A 17,397-nucleotide genomic window follows, 5' to 3' on the forward strand; every position below is an offset into this window, starting at 1 on the left:
GCATATCGATAGACCGCGGTTCTTGCAGCGCTACCACTCGAGTTCGCTGTATAATTTGGTAAATTGTTTATTTCACTTTAGAATGACGAATAGAACATTTACTTATGATAAACAATTAATAAACAGTTTAGATTGAAAATTCACAATTGTGCCGCCGTTGGCCAACACTGCCGCTCAAAGATTGCCAGATCGCTAACATTATGAAAATACAAGCCAGGTATCGAAATATTCGATATCTGCGTTGCTCAAACTTTGGCCACCACTATACCCCAGCCTGCTTTTTGTTGTAATTAGTCGGTTGCTTGGCATTGCCTGCTTGTGTTGCTGTTTACAGAAGTATTGTGCAAAAACATCCAACAAGCAAACGGTCAGAATAGCGCGCCTGCCGTTGATTTAATTTGTATGTGCGTGCGATTGTGAAGGAAAAGCACCCAACGACAATCAAGACTCGCATTTATTTAATATATTGACTGGAGAGCGGAAACAGCAGCTGGAACAATGTCAGACGACAATGCGGATTCCTTGGATCAAGGTATGCGCAAAAAACATGTTTACTTTGTTTATTTGCATGGCTATTTGGTCGGTTGCCATGTACAGAATACACGGCACACACAATTTGGAATTGTTTGTCATAAAAAAGTAATTGTGCGCCGGAGCATAAAATCGTGTGATAGCAGGTGTTCCTTCCCCTCTATACTCCTTCTCCGCACGCATTCATTTAGCCGTGCCCCGCACATTAAAAGTTCATTAGCCAAAATGCCACCCATTTGCTATCTCCATTAAATTACAATTAGAAACATATTTTTGCTAAATTTTACATTGCACTAAATTTGCCATTTTGCGCCGCACTGCATCCGCACCCCTTGACCTTTTCAGGCAAATTGCATGCAACTGGAACTTGCAGTGTGTGTGTTTGTGTGTTTGTAGGAGCTTCCGCATTGCTTGTTGCTAACACTCTCGCATCTTGTGCATTGATAGGCTGCGTAACGACCTGACCGGCAACCTTCTCTATCTTCTTTCAAATCCTTCTCTATCTTTTCCTTAGTCTCTGTTCACGAGCTTTCCTTTGAACAATTTATGCATTTTGCCTCACAGAATATTCAGACGTAGTTTTCTTTGGCATTGACAAACGTCAATAAACAGGGAAATTCAAAAAGGCAAAATATTGACAGCAAATGGCGTGCCACCCTCTCCACTATATGGCTGGCTCAATAGCTGTACTCTTGTTATTGTTCGGAATTTTCTAGTTATTTTTACCGCAATGTGAAAAATAATATTTTTTCACGGTCATGTTTAAGCCAATTTTCAATGTCCACCTCGAAAACTGCGGCAAAACGGACGCAGCGAGCGCATGGCCCCCAAATCAAGTGCCCACAACCCCATTTACAAATCCCGGTTACGACCCCAAGTTGCGTGCAATTTTTTGCGGCCCATTTGAAAATAAATACATAAATGTTATCTGCAGCGAGCCGATAATCATGCACCCTTTTTTTGAACAGTAACATTTTTGATAGAAGCCTCCCCATGTTATATACTTGGAATTTTTAAAACTGTAAGTAAATTTTGAATCATGCTTTATGCGATTGTAGCGCCGTGATTCGAACCGAGTCATATACTTAGGAACGAACTCACATTGTGGGATTCCTCTTACGTCGACCGCTCGACCCATAGTTACTTACAACTAACATTTTTTAACGTTAATAATGTTTTTGTTAATAATCTAAATAGATCTGAAGATGCAAAAAGAACGAAAATAATGCGTTCAGACATTTTATGTGAGTTCGGAGGTTTGTAGGCTCTTCGTTTTCGTTCAAGCATTCTAGCGCCTTTTGAAGAAGTTTTTGAAACAAACTTAATATGGTGACATGGTGGGAGAATGCTTTTACAACAACATACTACTTACTATTATAACTATTCCAAAATACAAGTCGTACAAATATGGGTAGACAACCGCCCGATTTGAACCTACACATATTGTCACGTAACTTGTATACCCTTTCTACCATAGTATTAGATAATATGGTAGGCCGATTCTTATATGAAAACTGCATGTGCTTTTAAATTTTGTTCTGAGTCTGTCCGCTCGGTGTCTTTCGCCATTCGCGTGACTTTTCGACACCGACATTACTATACTATTTCATTCTATATGTATGTATGAGCTTATCAGTTGGCGTTGCTGCAGGTTTTATCTTTGACTTAGAACGTCGGCTGGCATCTGAGATTAGTTTGTATTATTTATGGGGCTACCTTGTATTCATTAACTGCCAGTTATTAATGTCGGGGGCAATAACAATTTGTAGCTTCTCTTAGATAGTTGGTCACTTAGCGTATCATTATCGGACTCATTATCAATTTTCGTTCAGGGTTTGTGGCTCGACGTCAATGCTGTGTCAACTTTCCCACGCGCCGTTGGGTTAATTAAATATGAATTGCAAAAAAGGCTGACACATGCTACAAGCTTTGTTTGAAAAATTGTATATGATAGCTAGACTATTTATAGACATACAATATATATGTTTACATATACATTTTGTATCTTTGCTCGTGTCGTGGTTGGGTTTAGCGATGACGTTGGGCGGTGCATCGTTGTGCCTCACATAACAGCCGAGCCCCTGACGGCACTATAAGGAACCGACAAACATGCACTCTAATGTAAATAGATATATGCACGTGTATATGTGCGAGTATATATATATACACCAACTTGTTAAGGTGTTGTAGCATTTATCAGTACCTTAGTTGCTTTTTTGATTGATATTTTCCAGTCGTTTGCGCGTTTCACTCTCCGGAACGTTCAATTCATTGCATTGATTTTGAAAGCTCAACAATTGGTACGCCCGTTCCGATATATTCTCGAGGTCGGTGTATGAGCCAAAAAGCACGTACAACACATTTTGTAAAATATTCCTCGGAGGTGCTGACTACATTTTTTGTACGTATGTATGTAAGCACCCTTATATCTCCAAGAATAAATGGGAAAATTTCTTGTCTCATTCATTGCGCAAATTCATTTGGTATTGCTACGAATTACTTTTTCTATAAAACATCTTAAAATATATTGCTAACGCTACAGAAATCTATTTTATCATTTGTGATGGTTTTTTTTTTTAAGAAATCGGAATATAAAACTATTTTGTTAATACTTTCGTATATTATACAAAAAATCCAAAGAATACCAAATTTATAAGTAAACAATAAGTTTGGCAAGATTTGGTCTTTGGCTTACAATAAAATTAGAAAAAACTTTTATAATTATCATTCCTAGCTGTTAGAGCTCAAGAGTCTATATCGATCTCCTCATACCGTCATACATATCAATGATCAGCCTCTTCTTCTTTGGACTGTTACATAAGATTCTTAAACGAAATGTTTTGAGTTTCTATATACTTGTATAGTATGTTCGGTTATTTAAGTGTTAATATCGTTCCATTACCAGAATGCTTATTTGCAGCTCGGATCTAATCGTATATTTATGTTCTTCAAAATACTTTGGAGTTCTTAAATACTTTCGTTCAATAACTATAAAATATTGGATCTTGCTGAGCATTTTATTGGTTGTAGCGACATATGTACTTGTATGTAATTTAGTATGTACTATTAATCGACCATTTTAATGAGCGAACATTTCTAACGATTTTTAATCGATTTGAGTCAAGTCGTTTGAACCGCACTCAACCTACATCGCAAAGCTTCAGCTGTTGCATCAATTAACCAAAGCTTGCAAACAAACCAATTGAAATCTTCTAAAAAGATGGAGGAGAGCTATATGTGGAAGCGTATAAAATAAGTCTTGAGCAGAATACAGAAATGACAATCAATTGGACCACAATGTATATACATATAGTACATACACACATACATATGTACAGTAATGGATATTATGATATATAGGGGCTAGTGATAATTAAGGTCTGTTGCAAAGCAACGCCATCCAATCTGATGAATTGAAGATTAATTTCAAACTTCTCAAAGTCACTGGCTCTTTATCCAATGCGAGACAAGTGGTGAGAGAGAAATGGAAATCAAGCGCAATTTAAAATCAATAATAAATAGAAAACTTCCATTATGCTATTAATGTTTGATCAATGCTGATTGATCGTTAGGCACGTGAGTGTTCCACAAATTGGCAGCCAGCCTGCCTCACATTCTTCACCCCCCATTTGTCATGCCTCTCCGCACCACCCTATTCCGGGGGCTCTTCCACATATAGTATGTTTTTTTTTTTTGGTCTTGAATTGCGTGTGTGATGTTTGTTAAATAAAAAGGCGCATAGAGCGTGACTTTAAATGAAATTAATAAAAAGAACAGTCGCGAGTGGCCTCTTAACGGCCCTCCACCCCCTCCAACACGCCCACTATTAGTGACAATTGAGTGTGTTTGTTGTTTTGCAAATTAAATGCGAAATGCTAGCGACTAGCTGGAAAGATCAGTGGGAGGTTGCATGACTAAATGGAAGGAGGAATGATGTGAGGTGACATGATGTGGTGTGGTGTGGTGTTGTCGCATTGTAATATAGTACAACACAGTTTGTACTTTATGTTGTTGTCTCTATCCGCCTCTATTTGTCATTTACATTGACTTGCGTTTAAGGCAAATTACGTTTAATGATAATAAATGGTATTCACACACATGCATAAATATATTTATATAACTACACACAAGGGCACAGGCGTGCAGGGAAATTTCCTCAAATTTATGCTAAATGGCAGAAAAATTGCAATCGCTCTTTTTCAATTTCTTTACATTTTAAATTGTACTTCTTGTCATGGCTAGCAAATATAACAAATTAAAGCCACATTAAAATCATAAAAAGTGCTCAGCAAAAGCATATGAATTATGACGTCTTGCTGAGTGGGCGATCGGCCAAGAAAATAAAAATATATTTATTTGTTCATAATACAAAAGGAAACAACAAAATAGTTTACCCAGACAGTTTTTCTTGTCGCAATGTGGCAATACGAAAGGTATTTCGTATTTATTTTTGAATGAGTTCTGCAATATATATGTGTACAAAATATATGTGTAAACCAACTTGAATGCATACACAACTATATACCCTGAAAACATTCTACAGAATTATTCTTATCTTAATCCAGTGTGGCATAAGAAATAAATGAGGAGCCTGTAAGTGACTTTGCAACCCAACGATTTAAAAATACAAAATCACGGGCTTCTCTTTTCAATTATAATCACTAAGAACTCTCTTCTGCTGCACTTGAAGTTTTACAATTTATGAATTTTAACTAGAAAATAAATAGGCATGAACTTTTTCTGCAATATGGAGACTTCTGGTGTACACCAGAATGTAGCTTGTAAAATCCTAACGATTTGGGTGCATTGATTTGAATTTAAAGCAACAGCAAAGTTTTTTTCGATCTGATTTGAGAAATTTCTGGGCTTTGTTTTGTATTGCAATTGCAATTTGTATTATGTATAATAAAAAGACTGAGCGCTATCTGAAAAGTTTGTCTGTATGTACCTTGCCATCGGGGAAACTAAGGGACTAAATTGTTAACTTACCTTTTATTCTAAATAGCCGCTTAATTTTTTGTTAGTGAGGACTTTACTTTTATTTGATCATTGTTTTCGCTTGCAATGTTATATCACTATTGTGACGTTATTTTAATTGTTTTTTAATTTTCATTTTTAATGGAATGGTCCAGATATATATTTTGTTTGAGCTGTGCATATTTTTACAATTTCCAAAACAAATCGAACTGACTTATCTCTAAATAAAAAAGAAGTAGAGAGTATAAAAATCGGAATTGGAAATGTTGCGGATGCAACAAAACACACTAAAGAATATGTTTGCATGGATAATAAAGATTTGTAGCTGTGAGTGAGGCATTTAAAAAAATATGTATGCCAATGGTATTTATTTTTAGACGGTGCTTGGCATATAATAGTAGGAGGCGGACCATGGGCTTATGTAGATTCTGACTGAGACAATCGATCTGTAGTTTAACTACATTTGCTGATTTATAGAGAGCAGTTGGGTATATTAGTAGTATGGACTATATGTTTATGGCATGTAAGGCTATTGCTGCTCCGTGCTATTTCCTTTTCGTTTTATGAACTTATTAATTCAAGAGGTGAAAGAAAATTAAATATCTTTATGTGGTGCAAATCACTGCTTTTTATTGCCCTCTAAGACGCGGTTGATAATAATGTATTCGTAGGCTTGGCAATTAGCATCGTAATATTAGTTCTAAATATTTTCAGCCTTTTATTGTTATAAGATTCTTACGTACATATGTAGTGTTTATAATTTCAATAAATGGTGTTGGCATGTGATACGAAAACGCTAAGCATTATTCAAATAATATGCCCAAAATAGCTATAACAAATATTACTATTTATGTAGTATCTATTTATGTAGTATCTATATTTAGGAATTCATAGAAGTGTATTCTAGCCTAAAAAAAATGAATTCATTTGATCTGTAAACCGCCAGTTGGCAACATCGTTTTAAAACAAAATCATATGCGTATTCGTTTACAGAACATCCTCTGAAGCTAAAAGAAGAAATTACGCTTTTTAATACACTGTTCCCAAAGGGAACTATCGCAGCTAATTCTCCAATTTCGGCGTTAGACATTTACATGTTATTTATATACTAACAATAAATTGAAACTGTGTTAGCACTGTTTATGCCCATATCAGAAATAGTTCACTTGTACCGGGCATATTCTTTACAAAACTTAAATATAAACTGCTTTGCTGTTGAATATCTGAAAAGAAGTGGAGCAGCTAAAGTCGGGTGTCCGGACCTTGAAATACTCTGTACATACATATGTGTAGAATAATTATAGAAGTTAATTTTTTTTTAAAAAGTAAACAATATTGTGCTCGATTTTACAGAAATTTAATCTATGTGAGTCTATGCATTTCATTCGGTGTTCAATGTCCATATTTTAAAATATCATCTCAGCTCAGTTGCAAATTAATTAATCTGTAACGAAGTTAAATTAACTGCAGGAATACCAAAAATACACAAATAACGTTAACGATACAATCGATTAGTTTCGATAGAGCAGCAAAAGCAGTGCGCTGTATTCGACAGTTAAAAGCTGTATAAATCAATCTATCGGAATTGCAGCATCGATACGTTGAATCAAACATACGAGTACATACATACATACTTATGTATCTATGATCTAAAACTTAAACTGCATAAATAAATATACATGGCGTTCTGCGTAATTTTAACGGAACAGAGCCATGGATCTATTTGAAGATTTTTGTCGTATGTGGTGTACAACACGAAAATGTTTTATTTATTGGATCGAACAAATGGGAATATCGACCTTAACAATTCTAAATTAATAATTTAAGCAATATGGCATACATTTTGAAATATGAAGTATGGTTAGAAATCAACCTTGCTCTGTAGCCTTACTTAATTGAATGTAAACTTTAATTAGTCGCGAGCCAAGTCTCATTAGCTATATGGTGTGCCCTTGCTCATTCAAATTTTGTGCAATCACTCAAGATGTATGTACATATGTACGTATGTATGTCGTTTAAAATCAGAAAACACGAGCCAAGTGCACGTTAGTCCCAATTGACCCAATTTTAATGCAATTTAAGCCGCAGACCCAACGGCCTCAAAGCAAAATAAACGCTCTGGGGGAAAAGAGTGCCTTGGCCATCAATTGTGGCGCCAGCCCCTGTCTCTTCTCTATCAGAGGCAGTGTTGGCCTAAGGAGGGAGAGAAAGGGGGTCATAACAAGCATTTAATTACGCGCTTACACGCAATTTCCGTGGCTCATCGTCGTCGTCGGGAAGTTTACTGGATTGCTGGTCGCGCTTCTTGTTTGTTCGCTTGTTTGGCTATTTGCTTATTTGCCTGCCCTGTGGGATAATATAGTATATTTAAAGATCGTAGACCAACCAGCCTGCACACGATTTTGTCTTATTTCCGCCTAGTACAATTTTTTAATTGCGTTCGTTCCAAGCTCATGTTAAACAAATATATAAATGTTAACTTAATTTGTTCATTTGCCAGGCGCAAATATTCGAAGTTCAACAATTACACGGCATGGCCTCGTGACTGGTGTCGATTGCGATTACGTTGATTTTTATGCAGATATACTACTTGTATACTTACAAGAATAATTATATACACATGCATATATGTATATACATACATATACTTGTATGTGTACTATGAATATATGCATACACAGGTATACAATAGTGCAATGTAAATAACTGACTGGCTGGTTATCTGGCAAGTTAAAGTGCTGTTCACCAATCACCAATAAAAGCAGTCAGCAGACTTAGAGCACATATTACAAGTATACCTAACAGAGCTATATTATTTAATAAACTTTCTAATATGCAAATACTTTGTGAATGTAAAAGGCCAATTATCATCGAATTTATAGTATGTTGTCACATTACATTTGACATCCAAATGTAGAGTAGGCCTTACAATCGGATTGCTCGTAGTTATTACAGTTTTTTCAAAAAATATTTAGATCGTTATAAAGTGCGTTTTAATGATTCCTATAACATGGCTTTCCACATATTAGTAGTATGCACACAATATACAATCGTTTACAAGTGTAAAATTGAGACAAATAATAATAAGCAATTTCGTCGCAGAGAAGAAAATTAATGTTAATGTTCCGCTAATTGGTTGAACAATTTACATTTTTCTATGCATACAGATTTGGTCTTCAATCGTTACAACACATACTTGCGCAATAATGTTACGCGAAGGAAAGCCGCCGGCCAACCGTCCCACAATAGTATTGCATGCGGATAAGAATTTCACCTCACCATCGATTCAGATTGAGATAGATACATATAGCATTAACATGAACACTAGAAATTGTTTTTAATTCGCACAACAAATTTGTTATAAATTATGTGTAGCGTCAATTTTGTATACCCGTAGTATATACAGTTACTTAAAATGACACTAATGGCTCGTTTTTGCTCTTTCCTCTAGATCACCATGTGCACTTCGACACCACTACACTGAAGGATGACTTCGAGTCAGACAATTGTGTGACATATCAACGCTCGGGCGACACCATAATAGTTAGCTTGGGCTTTTTACAAATTAACCACCGATATCTAATTGATTTGAAACTGCCTGCCTCGCTTTTTGGAGATGTTGGTACGTCTAGCAACAAGTTCTTGCCACATGTCGATGCCACACCGAATTTGCATTGCCGCATTACCGAATTCTCGGGCAGCAAACATGACGAGCATGACTTTTACGAGATGAATATCGAGTTCTTTGCCTATAAGGAGAAGCTGTTGCGCGAGACGTTGCACATTGTCAACTCAAAGAATTCCAAGGAGGTGTTCCAGCTGATCATTGCAGCTCGTGTCCTAGGCCGTGGCAAGGGAACGCCAATGCTGCGGACAGGAATCCATTGCATTGGTGTGGAGAAGGATGATGATGAGTCCGAAGCATCTGATTTTGCGGGCTTTGACAAACCCTAAGCTGTGCGCTGGCGCTGAATCTGATGCTGTCGTCAGTGATTTAGTTTGTTTTTAATTGTTAAGAACATATTTTCCTATTTGTAAGGGGAAATACAATAACATTTTTAATATTAGTTTAAATTAATTGCAATTAATTGAATTCTTTGTTGTCTTAAAAACGCTACAGATTGTTTGTGACTCTTTAGCGTGTACTTAAAAGAATTCTTTGTTATTATCATCGTCAAGATTTATAATACTGATTGAATATATGACGCATCTTAACTATAGACGAAAAGTATCGCTAGAAATGTTTTTAAAAAGCGATTGTAGTCGGGCAATTCTAATTTAAAACACGAACGTAACTCAAGTTTTTTCATACATAAAGCGAAATCATTTAAATAATTTGTGAGCACTATATGGAATCATATTTGCTATTAAATTATACGTTTTAAAGTTGTATTTGGACAACTTATTTATTTAGCTTGATTGTCATGGATTGCACATCGTTTTTATCAATTTATATGTTACTTGAGACTATGGCACTGTTCATTTTTCTGCTGATGTGTTGTGCGCGAATATTATAATTTGTAACCGATCTTGACCTTGAATATGCAAAATATGTATGCATTACGAACATGCACTCCCTTACGATGTAGAATCACGAAATAATAGTACAAGCACCAATTACTCAATGCAATGTAAACTTACAAGTATGATGAAATGCTCAGTGTAATGCCACACCACGACCAATTGAAAGCCTTTTTACAGCCCCAAAATGAAAAAATTCAAAAAAGAATATAATACAATTTATATATGCATGTGCGATGCCAGGTGCTGTGTAATTATAAACTTTTATGCAACTCACGAAACAAAAGCATTCATCTTTGTATTTAAGCGTCAAATATTTAAGAAAAATTAAATATATATTTAAGAAAATGTTAACAATATACATGCATACTTATAAAACAACCTACTTATGATAACAGTTTTGAATTATGCCAAGCAATTATTACTATATTCTAAAGTTGAACACAGTCTAATTTTTAAAAAGACACTCAACGTCATTTATGTATGTATGTTATATAAAATTTTATTAGAATTTTTAAATTAAATTTTATAAAATGGAAAAGAAATCTTAAGTATTTCTAATAAATAATAATTAGAATATTCTTTCATTTATATATACTAATTTCTGAATATAAATTTGACTACAATTTTGTGCCCAACCACAAATAAATAAGAAATGTTAATAAATATGATAATAAACTAGTATTTATGTATCCCTTAAACCTTTCCTTATGGAAATGTTTGAAAGACATATATTAATCTGATTACAATACTTTTAATGCATCTTTTGTATCCATCCATTACCGTACTACAATGGCTTATTAAATTTAAGCCATTGACAGGTTCGCATTAAAGAATCTCGAGTTAGGTGAGAATTTAGAATAACTGTCAACGGAACGATCTAGAAAATGCTTTTAAATATTTGGTTTCAAAACAGATTTTATTATTTACTATAAAGGACAACAAAAATTCATTCCAGCATAATTCAATAAAATTAAAAAATGCTTTAGATATGCTGGGGAATATTCTTTGTTTGTTCCGCCATCTACATAAAATCTTATAACAATATCGCAATATATAGCTCAGCTCTTGCAAAGATGATTGCGCATGATACGACTTGTCTTAACCCGGCCCAGTATAATGTTTCAAATTGTATTTATTTTCTGTGTTCTTGACCTACCCATATGTTTTCCGTTTACTGTTTTAACCGTACGTAGAGAACCGTGTACATACATAAGTGTAGTCCGTCAAGGGTGTACGCAGTTTTTTCCAAAGGGGCACCAAAAAATTAAAATTTTGATTAAATAATGCACGATGCTTTTAAATAATAATTTATGTATACTTCAAGAAATCCAACTCAGTTCCATTTTAAGGCGAAATAGTGCGCTATAATAATGAGTGTTTGGTCGACTTCATATTGCCAAATTTTTTCTAGGGGGGCAACGGCCCACTGCCTCCCTGCGTACGCCCTTGTAGTCCGTTGTTGTAGCATACAACGTACACTTTTTGGGTGAGCTGATGGTAGGGCAGATGTGTGAACGGAGCACGCGCTAGCATACCGGCCTCAGTTTAGTCGGCTGGGGGGGGAGTGGGTTATGTTGAGGGTACCGCAACACTGCGTGCTCACAAAGGTGTATTATTTTATTTATTTAAAATTCGCGTGCTGTTTTATGGGAGGAGGGAAATAAAGTTCTATCAATCAGCGATCAGTTATAGGGAGGAAAAGAAGGAAAAGGGGGGCAGAAAGTATTAGAGAAGAAGCTTGCTACGCTAGGAGCCATAGTGGCGAAATGAGCTCGCAATGGTGGTAATGAGCGGCTCGAGTAACCCCACCCTTCCATGATCGTCATGCTGCATCTACAATTATTGACGATCCCTAAGCACACTGCGGATTCCTAAATTGGCTCACGGACGGCACACATGATTCCCGAATTTAGACACTTACGTCGATTTCATTATAAATTTATTCATATTAACAAGAAAAAACAACTAGTTCTAATAAGTAAATAAACAGAAAAAAAATTCAGGGAGTTTCTCGCTTCATCGATAATCACTATAATCCATATTAAAAAAGGGAAACACAATAATAAAAGTAATAGCAATAATAATTAATAATAGTAGTAATAATAATAACAGGAAATACAATAATTAAATACAAATTCCACGAAAGAATTTGAACAGTGTATAAATGTGCATAGCAAAGAAAAAATAATGAAGTTCGGTATTGGCCTGTATTTAAATTATGCTGTCCAAAAAAAAAAAAATGGATTTCAATTTCGAATATACAATCCGCAAAATAAGAAGCAAAAAAAATATATATATATATATGGAGAATAAGGTGGGGGGGGGAAAAAAAAAAAAAAAAATAATATGCACAAACGAAAATTGCATATGTTTTGTGCAGTAAAATGTATTAATGCACTAAGGTCAATGACCGACTTAAAGCACACAGCTGACTACGATGTCGGCATTGCTTCGAATTTGCATTAGACTTTCAAGAGAGAGCTATTAAACATTGCGGTTTCTGTCCGCTTAAAATGAGCGCTTTAAGAGCGGACAAGGTAATCAAGTAGATAATAAAAAGAAGAGCGCACTTACGGTTTCGACTCCGAATCCAACGGCGAAAGATCTTTCGGCGGTGTTCGGCAGGCTTTGCTGAAAAAAAATTGTTGTTGTTCCGTTTCATCGGTTTCTTGCATTATTTAAATGCACTCATTAAAACACTCATTTTATCTTAAACAGAGAACAAAAAAAATAATAAAAAAAAACAAAAAAAAAATAATATTTACAATATCCACGCTCGTTAGTTGTAGGCAGGAACGACCAAAAATAAATACGACTACCAATCTTGGCTTCACTCGGCGCTTACAGACTGCGGCACTGCCTAACCTCACTCTCTTATTTTTCTTTGCACTGCAGGCACATTTTAAAGGTAATTTAACCTATTGGCAAATTAATATTTTTTCTGCGGCGTAAACAAAAAATATATGAAACCGGGAAAATATAAGAAATCAGGAAAACATGTAACGCTAAAACCTAATTCGGCGGTTTTCCCATTATCACTGTCCACTTTAGAAGGCGTTTAAATTAACCCCGAAAGTAATTATTTTGCGACTGGCCGTAAGCACAGGGTCCGCCGGCGTATACATCCGCGCATCAACTGCTGGGCTTAGAGTTCTCGGGTCCGCCAGTGAGTACGAAAATAGTTCGTTTTTTCGGACAAGAATTTAAGAGCGGCTTAATAAATAGCTCCAGACGTAGTAGAATGCATCGTACATAGGTATATGCATAGGTATATAGGCTCCAGACTTAGTAGAATGCATCGTACATAGGTATATGCATAGGTATATAGGCTCCAGACTTAGTGCCGAATCCTGTTCGGCATCAACTTAAGAAGAATTCCTTTTGCCAACGCAAATGGCATCCACGCCAAAAAACAGAAAATAGGCAGTAGCTCTAACTTGCACTTAACACAGGCGTTCACTTCTATACCAACATTTGTAGTTTCTTTTTTTTTTCTTTAACAAAAGTTGTTTTTTTTCTTTTAAATTTGTTGCACGGGAGCAATTATTTCTTGCCCAAATTAAAATTTTAATGCAAGCACATTTATTTTTGCTATGCGAAAAAGTACGTCTGTTCCGTTCGGCGGTTCAAAGAAAAAGAAAGTGGCTAGTTCCAACCTAGGCTCATTAGCCCTTCCACGGAAGTGGTTGAGGTGGCAGTTGTCAAAAGAAAGGTGCAAGGAGAACACTGACATTGACAATTCAGCCAAAAGAAAGGAAAAGAGAAATGAACCTTGCCACGACCATAGATGGCGCTCGTATGCAACTAATCTACTACTAAGAGTAACCATAGATTCTACTACTAAATGTAAAACCGAATCTACTACTAAATATAAAGGCAAAAAAAAAAAATAAATAATAAAATTTTACTACAAAATAAAAATAAATAAAAGCAAAGTTATTAATATTTGCGACAAGCGCTCCTACAATTCCCCCCGGCCAAAATCACACTTGGGGAATGCAATTCCACAACGGGTGATCCACGCTTGTCGAAACATCTCTTGCTTGGACCAAACTATTGCTTAATATCTTTAGCATGATATTTCCCAACCACATTTCCTTGCAGGTCCTCTAGCTCGTAATAACTATTTCCAAATTTTCGTTTTATTCTAGCTTTTACAAATGTAGGCGCTAGTTTGGCATTAAATCCTTTACTAAAATTGCTTTGCTGGAAATTCCTACGGTACACTTCCTGACCTATAACAAAAGAAACTGGGCGACATCGCAAGTTATAAGTATTTTCATTTCGGCTATGCTGCTTCCGCATTGCAACTGCAGCCTTGTTTCGCATCAGCTCCAATGAATCATCACGATCAAATCGGATCGTTCGATCTTCTAACAACTCGAGCTCGCGCAACAGTTTATATGAATTCCCTTCGGTAATCATGTGCTGCCCAAAAACCAATCTATAGGGAGTATTGTTCACGGCGGAATGCCAACTTGCCCGCAGTGCGCAACTAATGCTACTTAACTTTTCGTCCCAGTTTGACTGATCAGGATGAATATAAGATTTAATTGCCGTCAAAACTGAGCGATTTACCCTTTCTGAAGCATTCGCTTGCGGAGCGTATAACGCTGTATATGCGTGATGTACACCATATCGCTGTAGCAAGTCTTTAAAGATACGGGACCTAAATTGAACTCCGTTGTCTGAGACTATAACTTCTGGTATCCCGAAACAATGGAATAAATCTTCTTCTAAGAACTTCAAAATGGCATCGGCTGTGATCTTCTTAACAGGCTTTAAAAAAGGGAATTTAGAAAAGTGATCCAGTACTATAAATATTCCTACATTACCGGATTTAGACCTGGGATACGGACCCAAAAAATCTACATACAACTTTTGGAAAAAACGCTGACTTTCACCCGTTTTGCCCAAAGGTGGACGGAGTACATAATTAGGATGTTTAGTGCTTTTGCACACTTCGCATCGATTGACGTATTCCTTTACATCTGTCACCATATTTGGCCAATAATAATGACGCCTAAGTTTTTCAAGCGATTTATTTATTCCACAGTGGGATGACAATGGGTCATCGTGAACTCTTTTCAAAACTTCAGGGATCAACTCTTTTGGGAGCCACAATTTCCATACCAGGTCATCTGCTATTCGCTCTCCTGAAGCATGTTCGCTTCGTCGATAAATAAACTTATCCACTATTTTTATGTCAGGTGTTCGAGCTTTCTGCTGCTCTAGCTTCGACCTCAGATCCTGATAACTTGGTGAATTGAAATGCGGATGCTGCAAATCTATAACACAACCCAAATCTATTGCAGACAAATCCTCTGTGAAGGTACGTGATAATGCATCTGGGACCACATTCTGACTACCCTTCCTATGTTGTATGGTAAATGAATACCCTTGCAATTTCAAGGCCCATCGCGCTAATCGACTGCTAAGATCTGACTGTGACATTAACCATTTAAGGGACGCGTGATCAGTTATAATTGTAAACTGCTGCCCTTCTACGTATGCACGAAACTTCTTAAGACTTAAGATAGCTGCCAAGCATTCTTTCTCTGTCACTGAGTATTTACGCTGACACTGATTCAATTTTCGAGACATATAAGATATTGGCACCTCATTTCCTTCGTTGTCTTTCTGCATGAGCACTCCACCTACTCCCGTATGACTTGCATCACAATGAATATAAAATGGAGACTTAAAATCGGGCGTGTGCAAAACAGGCGCTGTACACATGGCTGTTTTGAGCTGCTGAAATGCACATTCGGCTGCGTCAGTCCATATAAAATGTCTGGATTTCTTTAGGGCATCCGTAAGGGGAGAAGCTATTGCTGCATAATTCCTAATAAATTTATTGTACCAGCCAGTCATACCTAAGAACCGGCGTAATTGCTTAACAGACTTTGGAGTAGGATACTCTTTTATTGCAACTATTTTATGACCATCCATCGAAATGGTACCATGCCCTACAATATGGCCTAAATACTGCACTTCTGCAACACAGAAATTACTTTTTTGAACATTAATTGTTAAGCCAGCGTCGGCCAACCTTTTTGCTATGTCCTTCAGAACAGCAATATGTCTTTCAAACTTATCGGAAATGATGAGAAGATCATCCAGATAAACAAATACTTCGTTTCGATATTTGACAGGAACTATTCGGTCCATTAGTTTTGACATTGTGGACGGTGCGTTGGTAAGGCCAAAAGGCATTACCGTGAATTGGTAAAGAGCCCGCCCGGGAACGGTGAAAGCAGTTTTGTCCCTTGAACTGGCATCTAGAGGAATCTGCCAATAAGCATCTTTCAGATCCAGAGTTGTTATAAATTCAGCCTTGGGAAGCCGACTTAGTATGCCATCTATCAGTGGCATGGGATAAGCATCCTTTCTCGTCACTTCATTGACCTTTCGACTATCTAGACATAGGCGCACCTTTCCAGGCTTCTGTACTAGCACTACTGGGGACGACCATGCACTCTCTGACTCTTCAATTACTCCAAGGGCAATCATGCGGTCGAGTTCCTCGTACATCAGTTTCTCTACGGCCGGAGAAACAGGATAATGCCTCTGTTTAATTGGTTTGGCATCGCCAACATCTATTATATGAGACAACAAGCTAGTTTTTCCTAACCCTTTCTCTACAAATGAAGGAAAACACTCAATGGCGTCCTTCAACGCTTTCTGTTGTTCGTTATTTAAGGGACGCTGTTCCACAGCAATATCTTTTTGCACGCTGGCGAGAGCAGCGGGGCAGTTGGACACCTGCTTCGATAAGCCCATTGGCAATAAATCAAACTCTGTCCAAAAATCTATTCCTAAGTACAACGGTTGATTTAGGGAGGGTACTAAATAAAATGTCAAAGCTTTACTACTTCCGAGATACTCAACTTTACAACGAATCTTTCCTACGATATTTTGCGTTTTACCATCGGCGGTACGCACACTGGACTCCATAGGCTTGTACGGCTGCCCAGAGTCTATCAACTTCTTTGCAAAATTTCCACCGATACAACTAATCGATGCTCCGGTATCCATTAAACCTATCATAGAACTACCAAGCATGCTGACTTCAGCATATGGCCTTAAATCATGACCGACTATGGCGGCGATCAAAGCTTGTTTTTCAATCTTCTTCCGCTTAAAATATTCCTTCTGTCGCAAGCGAGAACGAGTGATTCTCTTCTCCTTTATGGTTATTTTTGTAGATTTATGCTTTAGACGGTTATGTAGCAGTGATTCATAAGGTAAGTCAAGGGAAAAGGGATTAGTGGGGGCAGAACCGTCCACTATTCCGTATTGGTGGCCTTCGTCACTAGTTTGCGTACACTTTTCGGCAGTGCACGCTGCAAACAGTTTTTTGAA

The 17,397-nt window shown here is 36.8% G+C and overlaps 1 protein-coding gene across 1 annotated transcript; it reads left to right on the forward strand.

Moving 5' to 3' along the window:
* The first annotated feature begins 305 nt into the window (after positions 1 to 305).
* Positions 306 to 10,474, forward strand: LOC115632390 (UPF0687 protein C20orf27 homolog). Its single transcript, XM_030529519.1, has 2 exons — positions 306 to 532; positions 8,960 to 10,474. The coding sequence occupies exons 1-2, from the start codon at positions 499 to 501 to the stop codon at positions 9,460 to 9,462; spliced, it is 537 nt and encodes a 178-aa protein (XP_030385379.1). The 5' UTR covers positions 306 to 498; the 3' UTR covers positions 9,463 to 10,474.
* The last annotated feature ends 6,923 nt before the right edge of the window (positions 10,475 to 17,397 follow it).

Source organism: Scaptodrosophila lebanonensis, unplaced genomic scaffold, assembly GCF_003285725.1.
Source record: "Scaptodrosophila lebanonensis strain 11010-0011.00,11010-0021.00 unplaced genomic scaffold, SlebRS2 tig00001415-arrow-pilon, whole genome shotgun sequence".
In the NCBI taxonomy this organism is placed as follows: domain Eukaryota; kingdom Metazoa; phylum Arthropoda; class Insecta; order Diptera; family Drosophilidae; genus Scaptodrosophila; species Scaptodrosophila lebanonensis.